General features: G+C 32.3%; 1 protein-coding gene across 4 annotated transcripts in view; it reads left to right on the top strand.

Moving 5' to 3' along the window:
- The window catches only part of LOC106067279 (uncharacterized), a 39716-nt gene extending 26444 nt beyond the window's left edge, over nucleotides 1–13272 (top strand). Inside the window, exons 1-19 of one of the 4 annotated variants that reach the window (XM_013226444.2) lie at nucleotides 103–235; nucleotides 2521–2687; nucleotides 3015–3113; nucleotides 3416–3492; nucleotides 3588–3640; nucleotides 4201–4427; nucleotides 4537–4623; nucleotides 4724–4845; nucleotides 4942–5002; nucleotides 6163–6253; nucleotides 8105–8182; nucleotides 8724–8795; nucleotides 8961–9077; nucleotides 9722–9981; nucleotides 10270–10434; nucleotides 10590–10954; nucleotides 11046–11176; nucleotides 11528–11593; nucleotides 11698–13272. In XM_013226444.2, coding sequence (XP_013081898.2) covers nucleotides 2523–2687; nucleotides 3015–3113; nucleotides 3416–3492; nucleotides 3588–3640; nucleotides 4201–4427; nucleotides 4537–4623; nucleotides 4724–4845; nucleotides 4942–5002; nucleotides 6163–6253; nucleotides 8105–8182; nucleotides 8724–8795; nucleotides 8961–9077; nucleotides 9722–9981; nucleotides 10270–10434; nucleotides 10590–10954; nucleotides 11046–11176; nucleotides 11528–11593; nucleotides 11698–12767 — 3306 coding nt within the window. In that variant the 5' untranslated portion in view covers nucleotides 103–235; nucleotides 2521–2522 and the 3' untranslated portion in view covers nucleotides 12768–13272. Of the gene's footprint in view, nucleotides 1–102; nucleotides 236–2520; nucleotides 2688–3014; nucleotides 3114–3415; nucleotides 3493–3587; nucleotides 3641–4200; nucleotides 4428–4536; nucleotides 4624–4723; nucleotides 4846–4941; nucleotides 5003–6162; nucleotides 6254–8104; nucleotides 8183–8723; nucleotides 8796–8960; nucleotides 9078–9721; nucleotides 9982–10269; nucleotides 10435–10589; nucleotides 10955–11045; nucleotides 11177–11527; nucleotides 11594–11697 lie in introns of those variants that run through there. The other 3 variants (XM_056009043.1, XM_056009050.1, XM_056009057.1) reach the window with 3 other exon arrangements.
- The last annotated feature ends 1464 nt before the right edge of the window (nucleotides 13273–14736 follow it).

Below are 14736 nucleotides of genomic sequence, written 5' to 3'. Positions count from 1 at the left end.
ATTATTTTTTATATCTTGAGTCTGTATCGTTGCCGATTCAGATTTGTTAAAAACCAGTTAGAATCTAGATCTATTATAAAAATATACATGTAAAGAAGCTGTTTAAATACATTAATATTTAAAAAAAAATAATAAGTTAATTTGGCATACTTAGAAACATTTATTTTGAGGCTTACAATTGTAAACACCTGGCATATCTATGTAGAGCTCTACGAGCAAGATGGCGACGCGAATGGTAAATTGCTAGCAAGATGATGATCTAGCCTAGATTCTAGAATTCTAGAGATCTACTATCATTATCTAGTCTAGTAGCTCTATTCTATATAGTTAGTATATAGAATATATAATAAATCTATTAGATCTAGATAGTAGATTAGACGAGAAGTTCAAGTTGATCTGTTATGACACTCATCTCCGATCTCGGACATCTGTCCTGCTCATCATTCACATCATCATGATCATCAATGACGACAATGATGAATGAATGATCAATGACATCATTATCATTATGATCATTCATATTCATGATGAATGTATGATTACTAGAATCTAGATCTATGATGTTGATCTGAACCAGATTCTGATCATGATGCCAATGATGGGCTTCATTACATCCTTATATTTATATTTATATTTATACTACTTACACTAGATCTAATATTGAGTTCTAATCTACTCATCTAGTCCCTTAGACGGCCTAGATTCGAATAAAAGTAAAAAAAAAAGTATTATTATAAATCTACTACCACTATGATTAGAGCTAGACTGCTACTCTAGACTAAGAAGAGTAAATTATTTATTCTGTACAATACATGAATTCAGACAACTCACATTTTTTAATTACATCTTTATTTTGATATTTAGTATGAAACCAGCACTCAGTAATGTGTGGCTGTGAGTGTCCATTTTCCAATGATTCAGACAAGAATGGCCATCCTAGTATATATTCCTAGCCTGTACTAGACTGAGTCTAGAGTCTAGACTTCAAGAGTTACAAGATATCATCTGTTACAAATAATAAAAAAGAAAAAACATTTAACACACAAACATCCAAACATAAAATAACAGTCTAAAAAACAGTGTAGAAGTCACAATCCCTGTGACCTAAATTAGGTAGAATGTATTAAATTATTTATTTTTTTTTGTATTTATGCATAATTTGAAAACATCTTTTTTACTTTATTTCTTGTGAGGGGTTATGCCTGGGGATCTTAAAATTTAATTAATATTACTATAGAGTATAGAAGTAAAATCTGAGTTTATTGATGCCAAAATATAGAATTATAGAGACTGGAATAAATTTTGGTATGGACAGTATGGAATCAAATTAAGTTTTAGAAAATTTGTTTAACATGACCTCTTTTACTTTAAATATTATTTAAATTTTAAACATGTTAGGAGTGCAAATATAAGTAATCATCCTTATTCTCCTTAAACTAAAGAAGATTTTGATACTTCATTTTCTTTTCTATGTCAAACCAATATTAAATAATATGCTGTCAAAGTCAAGCTTTGAATTTTTGGCCTATATAGGTGTTAGTACTGTTAGAAGTGCATAACTTACTCTATAGGCATATAGATCTAGAGCTTAGATTTTCCTTTTGCTTATTTCTTTGGTGGCCTACTAGAATATTATTCCAGTAGTGGTTGGAACACCTATTCAGGCCTCATAGAACATTAAGGTTTGGAAATTGCTGATCTAGATGTAGAAAACTCTGCTGGGCAGAAGTCAAGGACTAAGTCTAAACCTTAAATGCCCTATAAATAGAAAGCTACTATGTGAAGTATGTGCTGTTAGATATTTTTGCTTGTATTTATGTAGTTAATGAATGTATAGTGTATAACTACATAGGTCTCTTGCCCCAAATATCCTGTATATTTGCTTTGGCTTTGGTCTAGCAGGGTTTCATATTGCTATTAGTATTAATTGGTTTTAGATCTATATCATATCTCATGTTTAATTGCATTTTTCTATGTACATATCTATACAGAGTGATTCGAGATTTCCATTCTCTGATTAGACTAGTTGAAGTATTCTAGTTGCTTAATAAAATTAGTTGCAATTAGAAAATTAAAAAAAAAAGTAGTGTTAGTTTAATTTAGTTGTGGATGTAAGAGACTAGATTTTTTACTCTTTGGTGCAATGGTGAGAGGGGACTAGCTTTACATTTTAAAAATACATTGGAGAAAAAAAAACCACTCTGTCATAAATTTTAGAAAAATTTAATGGTTTGGGATAGTTTATGGTGGTTATGGACTGTTTATGCGAGATCATTTGTTATTATTCGATTGAAGACCAATTGCTTGTTGCCACATCGTACAGACCTGTGACGTGGCAATAAAGCTATTAGTCCAAACTGCCAAGAGATTTTGATGTTCATGCCTTCTATGATGATTGGTCTCAGTTTAGGCCTGAGCATACCCATTTACTTAAGTGTGTAACATATGTGCAAAAACTGTTCATATTTTTTTGTGAATTAAAAATAGAAATTTTGTGCTGAAAAAAAATAATTCTTTCAGCTATGATCTTCAGTCATGATAGTATGTTCAGTCAGGAGGATCAAGAAGAAAGAAGTAGCCTTGAAGCTGCAGCAGAAGCAGCTGCTAAGGTCACTGCTATGTTAATTTCTAAAGGAATGCTAAAGCCTAACCAGACTCAGCCTGCTACAAATGTGATCACTAAAAAGGTAAAATATTATCAAAGTATGTCTTTTTTTTTTTTTAGTTAAAATGGTGCTTCATTATTATCATAATAATCATATATATGTGTGGGTGTGTGTGTTCCAGGCAAATATATATATGTTTTTTTACCTGTAAAGTTTTTTTTTTTTTTAAAAGGTCAGTTAGTACTTTAAAAATAGTAAAGAGAAAAAGAGTTAAAGCTTCTTGGAAAGTATTTAAAATTTAGGTGGTATATATAAAAAGTAAATAAATAATTGTAAGTAGATCAAATCCCATTATTAAAAAGAAAATAACACAGTTACACAAATCACATCAGTTATGCTTTGCTTCAGGCAGGTGGACCAAATAGTTTAGTTGTTGCTGAAGTTGAAATTAATAACCTTACAACAGCTTGTCGTAATACTCTCACTAGGGGGACTACCCAAGAAGAGGTGAGATTTTGTAAAAAATGTAACAATGATATTGACATCTGCATTGCTTTTTTTTTTTTTTTTTTTCACTTGACAGTCAGAAAATATTTTATTTATTTAAATTATATTCATCATTTTTTACCTGGTTGTGTGGCATGTATTTTGGATTGTCATCACAACGGTCAATCACTTCCTCTTGCCATCTTCCATTCTTCTTCCAGGAGGTTTGGGCTAGGATGTAAACATGTTAAACAAAGAAATCAATCCTTTCAGTAATTAAAGACTTATTTTTATTAATATTAAATGGTATGTATATTTCATAGATATCAAAAGCTAGCGGGGCTGCAGTAACTACCAGAGGTAGATATATGGCACCGGATGAAAAAGCCAGAAATCCAAGGTGTGTTGAAAATTATATTGTTAGATTGGAAACATTTAAGAAATAGTGATCAATTGAATTGATACAACTTTTGACACTAATTGTTTGTTTTCTAGAGACCGTTGTTTATATTTGAATGTTCAAGCTACTACTAAAGAATCTGTAGACAGTAAGTCTGTTATAATTTTTTTTAGTAATTATTTCATATAATAGGTTAGTACGGAGAATAGTTTTGCACAACATAATCTAAACATTGTGCTGTCCATCCATTTTTTTTTTCCCCATTGCTGTTCCTTCTTCATCAACTGATCATTTAATGTTTTCCATGACTTAAAAATGAACTGGAACTCAAAAATACACATTTAACCACGAAGCAAACCCATTGGTTAATTTAGACTATTTTTCCTTCCCTTTTTTTTTTTTTTTTTTTTTTTTTTTTTTTTTTAAGAAAGCAAAAGTCTTAAGATAGTTTAAATCATGAAATTCTTCAAGTATAAAAAGAATCCCAACTTTTGAATGAATAAATCAAATATTAAACATGTTATAATGTGATTGAAGTACAACTTTTTTTTTTTTTTTCTATCTACTCTTATAAATTTTCTTCATGTATCCAATTTAAGGTTTCAATGAACAGTGAAGGACCAAATTTAATGTATACTGCTTTATTAGTTATTTATTTTTGTACTGATTGTTTAATCTAATAGCAGTTTAAAATTTTGACTAATTCAGTTGCAGTACAAAAAATTAATGAAATTATTGGAAGCATGAATGGAAACAAAGTAGAACCTAAACATAGAGGAACCAATCAATTTAGAGGAGGCAGGATGAGAACACCATTCCGTCCAAATGTTAACAACCGTTTTAGTTTTCGGGGGCAGCCTCCACCTCCCTTGATGTCTCTGCCAACTCCTCCTCCACCTCAAGTTCAAATGCCTCCTCAGCCACCACCTCAAACAGTAAGCTATTTGAAATCTGCTTCATTGTTTGAAAAGTTTGACTGTTTATATGTTAAATTTATTTATCTATTTATTTATCGATTGATTAATTTGAGCATTTTTACTTCAGGTAACCATTCTTCAGGAGAATTTATACATTGGACTGGAACATGCACCTCCAAATTTTGATACAAAAAATAAAATTTTAGGCCCTGGGGTAAGGAATTATTATAACATAGTAAAAAAAATGTTTGGTTTTGTGTTATTAAAATGAACTGTTCTAAAAACATCTCATTTTGTCCTTGTTGTGTCCCCAGGGAAGCTTTCTCTTGCACATCCAATCTGAAACTGGTGCTGCTGTTAGTTTAAGAGGGAAAGGCTCTGGGATGGCTAACATGACAGGCCTAGATTCTATTGAACCTATGCATGTGCATCTTGAGTAGGTTGTCATTAACATTTACATTCTGTTTTCTAAAACTTAGTGTTTAGTCAGTCATAAGCCATACAAAAATGTTGACACTGATATCTATTTCAGACACCATTCATTTGTAGCTCTTCAAGAAGCCAAGAAGCTGGCAGAAAACCTTATTCAAACGGTAATCCATTTTTACATTTGAAAAATGTGACATTGATTTATATAATTTAATGGATATTATGTTATCCGTGTTATCATTTTTTACTTTTTATATAAAATTAATGTTAAAGTAAATCTTTAAATACATAATTTCTAATTTATTATTGTAACCTTTTATTAAAGATTCCTAATCTTTTATTGGTTCAGTCCAGAAAACATTGAAGACTTTTTCTTTTTTTTTAACATTTAGAAAGTCAAAGAAATTTTTGACTGTTGTGGTGTTTATTTTATTTATTTATTTTTTGTATTTATTGATATGTAATTATCTCCACAGCCTGCACAAACAAAAAAAAACAACAACCAAATATATCTTATCTTTACTTAGTAGAACTGTATAATAACATATTTTTTTAAGCATATATGTATTTTAATTTGACTGGAAGAAGGTAAAAAATTGCAATATAGAATTCTAACTTGTGACTAGAGAATACAGGATTATAAATTTACTATTGAAGTTTGTTTTGAAATTAAGTTTTGTTCATTGTAATATAAACAAAGAACTAAAGCTGGTCATAATTAAGATTTCATTATTGCAATAAATAGCACCAATACGAGATTTGGCTTTCTACTATATATATATATATATATATATATATATATATTATTCACATTCTTTATGCTTTCTCTCACCATCACACATTTTGCATGCATCCAAGATACCTTGAACAATTTCTACTATACAGCCTTTACTGTACTTTTTGACCATCACAAAACACTGGTTGCAAGCAAGCTGTGGAAAATATCCTGCATCAGAGCCAAATATAAACTCTTTCTATTATACACATTTTGGAGCATTTATACAATATTACACCAGAACAATAGTTAGATCTGTTCACATTTATTGTTTCAGTAAGCAGACCTTTTTTTTTTGTTTAGTAAGTTTGTTTGGACATGACAGAAGATGATTCTGACCTTTCTTATTTTTTTTTTGAACAAATAATTACTTTTAATAGCCCAATCATTTCCTACTATTTAGTCTAAATCCAATCGTTGCCCATTATTTAGTTTAAACCTTTCATTAATACTTTTGTTTGGTATGTTTGTATATGGGTGCAGTTGTCTCTTCTAAGGAGAGACTCCTGTCCCTTGGCTAACCATGTTTGCTTCATTATTTCTAAATAGGTGCAACAATCGTATGTCAGTTTCCAGCAGGCACTTGCCGCTTTGCCAGCATCTATTCCTACTGGGTTTATAACTGGAGTACCCCAGCAGCGTAAGTCTGCACTAATCTTTGGCCTTTTCAACAGCCAAATATATTATTTGAGACTATCAGGTTTGAAGTCACTGGTGTAGCAGCACTCACTGGACACTTTACAAGCTCAATGGGTTGATCTTTTTGTCACTTTTTTAATACCATTGATAGTTTATATTATAGACTAAAATGTAGGCTCTTGTTTTTTATTATGATTTTATTTTTGCTATGACTTTTTTTCATTTTTAATATTTATTAGCCTCTAGATGCTATATATGTATACTACTGTCCAATTTGAGGAGGAATCAACTAAAGAAAAATTAAACAAATTGTTACATTTTTATGCTAATCATAGTTTCATACTTTTTTTTTTTTTCATTTCAAAGTACTCTAGAAAATCAAATATAATTTGCATTCCAACAGACTAACAGAGCTGCCTATTGCCACAATTCTGGTAATACAGAAATTTGTTTGTGCCTTGCCATGCACCATGTCATCCTAATCCTAGCAAACAATTATGATGTTTAAAAAAAAAGGTGATTGGTCTGGAAAACCCTTGATTATAGAAACACTACATATACCCTCTCTTTACTAATTACAGCCTATGGAGTTTCACCTGATAAGACAGACCTACAAAATCTCATCTCTATAAAGCAGCCATTAATGTTCTGTTTTGTTTTGTATCATATGATGTTATCAGATTTGTGATGCCAGACATACTCTGTTTATTTCCCTCTCAATTTTTCTTGTCAGTTTTTTTGAAACCTTTATTCATGAAATTATTTGACCTAGAAAAAAATTTTGCCACCTTATTTGGTTTGCAATGCTCCATCCTCAATTGTTTTATTGAACTTATTATAATGATATAGGAATTTTTTGGGACTTATCTCATTTTCAATTTTTATATTTTCTTATTTTCTTAAAAAACTTTTTTCCACCTTAAAATGTATAACCTAACTGGAAACATAGACATTAAAAGTTTGTGATGGTTGGCTTTTTATTTCATTTGTACTTTTAAACAAAAATTTTAGGCCCTAACTGCTTAGGTGGATAAGATTAGAAAAGTTGGTCATGTCAGAGCCATCTGCTAGATCTTTTTTTTTTTTTTTCATATCGTAGTAATGTTCGAAATATGCTTTTCTAAAAATTGTTGCTTTTTATTTTAAATACCTAAACATTTCTTTTGATATTATCACTTGAGGATGGTGCAGACTTTTAGCTGTCTAAAACATTCCAATGTTTCTGGGGATAAAGAAGGTAGCAAAACATTTGTATTGTTTTGTTACTGATACAATTCTCCTAAAATAAATGAGCAAGTCGAACATTCTTCTTTATTTCTGAGCTCGGACTGAAGGCTACAGACTTGCTTACATCTAATTTTATATTCAGTATGGATCTTTGATACATTTTTAAAAATTTGTGTTCTTTATTATTTACTAATAATGATACAATTTTCTCCCTAACTTAATTAATGTATTTTTTTTTTAGGTTAAACATGACTTTATTATTATTTTTCTAATTTTCAGATATTTGAAAATAAATACGTTTTTGTACATAGCACAGTGTACTGACTTGATTAGCATTATTAGAATTTTTTTCTCTCTGTATCATGTGTGCATGCTTATCATAAATGAAGACAAGTCTTGACTTCCTCTATTAATATCCATAGGGTGATCCTTTAAATGTCTACTATGCAGTTGTTTTTCAGATCTGCGATTGACACTGGCCATTTTAGTTCTACTTGGATGATATTTAAAAAAAAATTATTTAGAAAAAAAAATGTGTAACTTTAAAATACGTTAGGCATGAAAAATGCACATTGAAGCATTTTCCAGTTGCTAAATGTGTAATTATTTGATTGTTCTGTTGCAGCAACATTTGTAGAGGCTCCATTGGGCCCTCCTCAACCTGGTATGACAACTATATCTCTTGGAGAACCAACCATACAAGGTCAGCGATATTCTTTTATTTTAGAAAGTATATGTTGGCACCTATATCAACAGTATTAACATTTTTACTACTACACTATTTACTATCTCTATTGGAGTGGTTGGATTGTTGTACTTTGATGAATTCCCTTTGATAAATTCTAAGATCTGAAGTTAAGTTGTTATAGACATGCAGTGAAAATGGGTGTTAAAATAAAGGATTATGTTAATATAATTTATTTAATAGGATATAAGGAAATGTTTTAACCTCCAAAAAAAAAAAAAAAAGTACTAGAGACTACAACAAATACATCCTATCTATCAGTGATATTAGATTGCATTTTACAATTTTCAATAATTTGAGATTTTCTGATTACACACAAGTTAGATACACTAATAAATACATAATTTAGCTGCCTTAGAAATTGGAAAATAGAATAATTTAATTTGAATATTGAAGATACTGCTGACCTTGAAAGTTGCTAAAAAATAATATAATTTAAACCAGAATAAGTGTTAGCATAAATAATACATGCAAAAAGCATAATCTTCTCGTTTCTTAGTCCAACAGATTGGTCACCACATGTTGGTGCCTCCAGGATCAGTAGCAAATCAGTTATCTCACATAACCCAAGGTACGTCTGGTGGCTCACTCAGATTTTTTTAATAATGCATTTGTTATTGTATTTATACTTATTGTTTGTTTAAATTCCTTGTTAAGTATGAACTTTTTACTTTTCTAAAGAAATAAAACTGGGTTAAAAAATATTTTTAATCAAAAAAATAATATTTCATTTCAGGCTTAACCAATAATGCAGGCCAGCAATTTATGCTTCCATCAAGTATTAATTTGACTACTTTGCCTATGATGAATACTATTCCTGTATCAGCTGCCTCAATGTTGCCTCAACAGTCCAGTAAGTTTAGAAGTGGTCACATTGCTCTTTTAAGCTTCAAATAATACACTAGGTTTCTACCTGACTGGCTAACCAGAAGTCTTGAAATTTTGTTAATAGTCTAAAAGTCTGGAAACATTAAAAACATCATTTTGCGCTAAGAAAGAAAGAAAATCTGCAATTTTTCTATCACTGATAAATTTAAAATACAAAAAAAAACAACACTTAAGCTTGAGCAATATCTCTATAGTATTCAGGTCATGATATTTTTTTTTCCACCTCAAATTTCTGGCATTTTTAAGTCGTGTTCTGACTTCAATCAAGTTTAAATTTTAAATTTACATACCAATCTTGACCTGGTAGTATTAGGAAATATAAAAAAATGAACAAATTTATGACACTATTAAGCCTGTTGAAATATTAAATACAAGGTTTCAAAACCAAATGACATTTACTAGAGTTTTAAGTGTTTGCTTTAAGTTAATATTAGCTGTTAATGACAAATTTTTATTTTTATTATGTAAACACCTGTATTTGTTGGTTGGTAAATATTTGTTTTAGTTTCATAGGTAATGTGGATTTTTAAATCTAAAGCTAGAATTTTTGTATAAAGCTTAGTATGTGGGAATGCTAAATGCATAATCCTAATTGTCTTTTGTTTCTAGCTCACATAGATTTAGGAGGACAGCAGCAGCTAATATTAAGTCAGCCACCTCCAGCTACTGCACAATCTATTGCTCAAGTAGGGATACAACAGATTGTACAAGGACCCCCTCCTCAACAGCAGGCTATGCCATCTCCATATGGTGCATATGCCCCAGTTCAGCCTACAGTTCATTTGGTGTCACAGCCTGTTTCCATTCCATCACACACCATTGTACAGCAGGGACATCCATTACCTCCCCAGCACATTCTTACACAACAGGTAATATAGTACAAGTTTTCATGTACCGGTATTGATTTCTGTAAACATTTTACTCCAAGTTCAACCATTTCTGTTTTGATGTTTTTATTACCTCTGTATGGTGTTCACACTTGTTTGTGGGTGTGTTTGCATTGTATTTTCTTTTAAATGTTGATGAAAATCAGCAGTAGTCTTTAGCAAACAATTGTATCAGTTACTGGAATTTTTTTCCCCCCGTTTCCATTTGTGCTTTTCTAAGAGTAAACATTTGTAATAATAATGACAAAACTTCAACTTACTGTTTTTCAGCCTGCTCAACAAATATCATTTTCTGCTCCAACATCTCTGGTTTATACGATGGCTTCAACTAACCCACCACCTTACTACACATCACCTAAGTTAGAGGAAGAGCCCAAGCGAAGATTTACTGAGGAAAAGGAGGAAAAAATCCCAGAAAATTTGTTGGGCTATCAGGTTTGAACGATTTATTATAGCATTGCTAATGGATCTTGCTTTCTCATGTTTTGAGTCACAAGTAGATAGTCAACTAATCAATAGAAATTGTAGTTTTCTAGTTTTGCTAATAATGATTGATTCAAATTTTCTATCAATTCCTTTTTTTTCACTAGCATGGACCTCCACATCTGGTGAACCTGGTTCAGTCTAGTCCACCGCCTCACAGTAATTACCCTCCTATTTCTCAAGGCATGGTCCCACCTCCAGGCACTCAAATCATACAGTCCCAGCATGGTCTGATTCATGTGAGTCATCTGGCTCCAGACCAAGGTCAGTTTGCTCAACTTGGGGCCCAGACTATCATTCAGTCTGCCCCTCAGATGTATCAGACTACCCCAGATGGACAACAGCTGATTGCTCACACCACTAGTCACCCATTTCATACTGGACTACCACCACCTCATTTCATTAGTGGACCCCCTCTACCACCGACGTCTCCTTCACAGCATCTGACAAGATCTCCAGGTCTTGAAAACCAGTAAGTTTAGTTATTAAATATTTTTAGTTGACACCTATAATTGCTCTTCTTCTGCACTAAATGTATCACTTGCCTATCTTTGTTTACTAAGACCACCAAGTATTGCCAGTGTAGCCAATGTATTGCCACCACCTACGCCTCCATCTGCTTTATCTAACCTAAATGATGGAAGGAAAGATGAACTTTCTAAGTCCAACTCAAGTTCTTCTGATTCCCTTTATGGTAAATAGAGCTCTTGCATTTCTTTGTCAGTTTGAACTTAAAGTATTTTATTTTTGGTTAGTAGTAACAGTTTTAGTGAAAGAGAGAACACAATGCTTGCCTGTTATTTGCAATGTTTAGGTTTATGCTTTTTTTGCTTATACAGTCAAAATTAGTACTATCAAACATTTATTTCAAAGTACATTCTTTTTACCTGGTTGAGATAATAATAATAATTCTCTATTCTACTCTACTCTATTTAATGTTTACATCACATTAGAGAAGTCTTTTACCTATAGTTTATAACAAAGCACTTCGTGATAAAGCAACTATATTTAGCCTTTTTTAAAATTAATCATTTCATCATTTTAGGCTCCATGTCTAGAAGGCGAGGTGGTAGCCCATCATCTAATGAACCTGATAAAAAGAAGATGAAAGGTAAACACTGCATTTAAAAACAAAAATCCTTATTAACAGCTATTGACCATTGTGTTAATAGTGTTTCTTAAAAAAAAAATTAAAAGATTTTTTGTTTTTTTAAGGCATCCTGAAGAATAAACACAGTGCACATCAGCTAGATAAAGATGGTACTAATGCTGAAGTGAAAGCAGAGACAGAGAAATGTACAGAAGAGAAGCTTCTGCCTCCAGCATCTCCTCAATATCAAGGCCAGCCACTTCGCTATCCCTGTTTACCCTCTGATCCAAATCTTCCCCCGATGTCACTTGATCCTGGGCTGGCTCACCAATTAAGACCATTGGGTCATGTCGCTGGCAGTATGCCTCCAGGTCAACACTTGGTGCATCAAACTGATCCCAATCTCCATCTAACACATCCTCAGTTGCACTTGGAGCCTCCAAGGCCTGACATTGCACCAGGTCAAATAGTACTTGAACACCAGGGCACACCAATACACATAACACACAGAATGGCTCCAACTGGTCAAATACATATTGAGCATGCTCTAGCAGGACCACCACCTCGGCAGATTCTCATTGAGCACCCCCCTCAGCAGGCCATTCAGTTGGAACATCAAACTGTCCCTCCTGTCCATCCAGAGCATGCACACATTCCTGTGGCTCATCAGCCACCTCCTACTCAAGAGATGTTTGAGTTTGACTACAGTGGTCAGCAGCTGCAGCCACCACCAGCACAATATCACCAAACATTTGAACACATTGCTGTGTCCCAGCCAAGTCAAGTTGGTGATCACTTGCTGGCCCCTGGCTCTGCTGTTATAGTTTCCAGCACACAGCACTTTCCCCAGTATTCTGTTGCACTGACTAGTGCCACAGCACCTCCCCCTGCATCCTATTCTCTTCCTGCATCTACCCCTTTTTCATTTCCCAGCCAGGCACTACAGCAGCAGATTCAGAGACTTCCGGAGCCTCAACAGATCTCAGTGCCACCTCCTCCATCTTCTTATACAGTTGGATTGAACCCATCTGCATCACCACACTACCAAACCCATTTTACAGGCCTACAGACTGGACAGTCTCTTCCAGCACATTTGTTTCATCAGACACAGCAGCCACCTCCCCCACTACCACCATCACAACCTCAGTACCAGCCCCATCCCCAGAGTATATCCTATTGGGTTTCCCAGACCTAATGTTTAGTTTCAAGACATCATATCATTATCTTTGCTACCAGAGGCTAATAAACCATTTGTAAAGTTTCTTTTTATTTTTAAACTAATTCATTCAGTTCATGAACATGAGTATTGCCATAACACATTTTCTATATATCTGTAAAAAAAACAAAAACAGAACAACTTTATTGTATTATAATGTATATAATCTTTATTGTCTCTTGTTGATTCTATTTGCCATACAGCAATAAGGAAACTTGTCTGGGATATGTTGTAATATAAAACTTAAGTTATTTGATTAATAAATAATATCAAGACAGATATTATATATATATATATATGTGAAGAGTTGTTCCTAAAACTTGATTTACTTGCAAGGAGTAAGTTCAAATGGATGTTAAAGAAACAATTATTTTAGTTGACCTCACTGATAGTTGTTGTACTTAACCTGTTTTTGTTTGATGTTTACAAAGATATTCTAATTTTGTAAAAATATGCTTGTATTAAACACTTTTTCAACCTGTCAGTGTATTATTCTATTTCTTCCTTGAATGAATCAAAAGTTGTGAAACTAATAGGACTTGATAATAACAAGTAAATAGATGCCATTTTATTAGATAAGCATTTGATAAAACTCTTGAATGAATGCAAAAATACCCAAAGATCTTAAGACCGTTCAAGATAAACATATTTCTTTTTATTCTTTGTAAAATTATAATGGTCAAACTAAGGTTTTCTCATTGTGGCCAATGAGCTAGTAATTCTTTTTCCAATGATACACATCAACTGTCAATTGGGGAGGTGGCGGGTTACAAATGTTCCATTGTTATTTAACCTAACATTCATTAGTTAAGAGAAAAACAATTGCTCTATAAGTTGTAGAAAGGAGATCTTGTTTTTTTTAAATTATTTTTGTTTTTAATTAACAATAAAAATCATCAGCAATTAACAAATTCAAAAGTACTTAATAATCTTCAAATGCTTGTGAATAGCTTTTAGGTCTACTTTTGATTCTATTAGCATTAAATTAGTTGTGGCATGTAACAAACTGATAGTAAAAGTGTTATCCACCTAAAAGTACATAGTGTCATCAGTAACAACAACACAAAATATTTTTCTTACAAATGACAGACAATCCTTCAAAAGAGAAAATATTAATCTCCATGTTTTAATCTTGTCGTGCATATTAAGTAGAGACTCTGCTAAGAAGTTGTCTGATTCAGGCAACTCCATATTAGAAGCCAGACACCAAAAGACAGTGGAGAGTGGCCTGGTTTTGCTGAGGCCCATGTTCCAGGCAGAACAGAAAGGACATGAAGATGATAAGGACTCATTTTATTTGATCCTGACTACATTCTGAAGCTGAGTTGGTTAAGATACACTTTAAGGGAACGGTTTTTTACTTTCTAAAGATGCAGACAAGAATTTCTAGTAGTAGCAATGTGATAGATTGCTCCCAATGTCTTTTGATTACACTGGTGCTTCTGACTGGGAGGATTAAACAACTGTGCTTGCACCATTCTCACAAGAAAAGTTAAGGGTTAGATGACATATAATATCTACACTCTATTTGTAATTGGTGTAGCTACCAGAAAAAATCTGGAAGATGTGCATAGTAAAAATTGGTAATGTCAATATGATTTTTAATCAAATGAAAATGAAAATAACTTTGTCTTTATATTACAAAAAAAAAAAAAAAAATTGCTTTAAAAAGAAAAGCGTTCATTACGTGCAATTGTATCAATAAGTTTGGATAAGTCATAATTGAATTTGTAATAGATCTAGGTTAATCTGTGCGATTAGAAATATTTTTACAAATTGTTTTCGTTTCATGCTTTTAGCTTTCTCAATGTGCTATGATCCTATCACTTATCTTGACTAGTTGGAAAGGCAACAGTGGGGAAAGAAAGAAGGGGGTATCTGTGGATATTACTGTGATCACCTTTTAAATGAATTTATTAAAAAAAAGTAAATGACCTGAATTTGAACT

This window comes from Biomphalaria glabrata, chromosome 1, assembly GCF_947242115.1.
Source record: "Biomphalaria glabrata chromosome 1, xgBioGlab47.1, whole genome shotgun sequence".
Classification (NCBI taxonomy): domain Eukaryota; kingdom Metazoa; phylum Mollusca; class Gastropoda; family Planorbidae; genus Biomphalaria; species Biomphalaria glabrata.
This window is presented reverse-complemented; position numbering and strand designations above follow the sequence as displayed.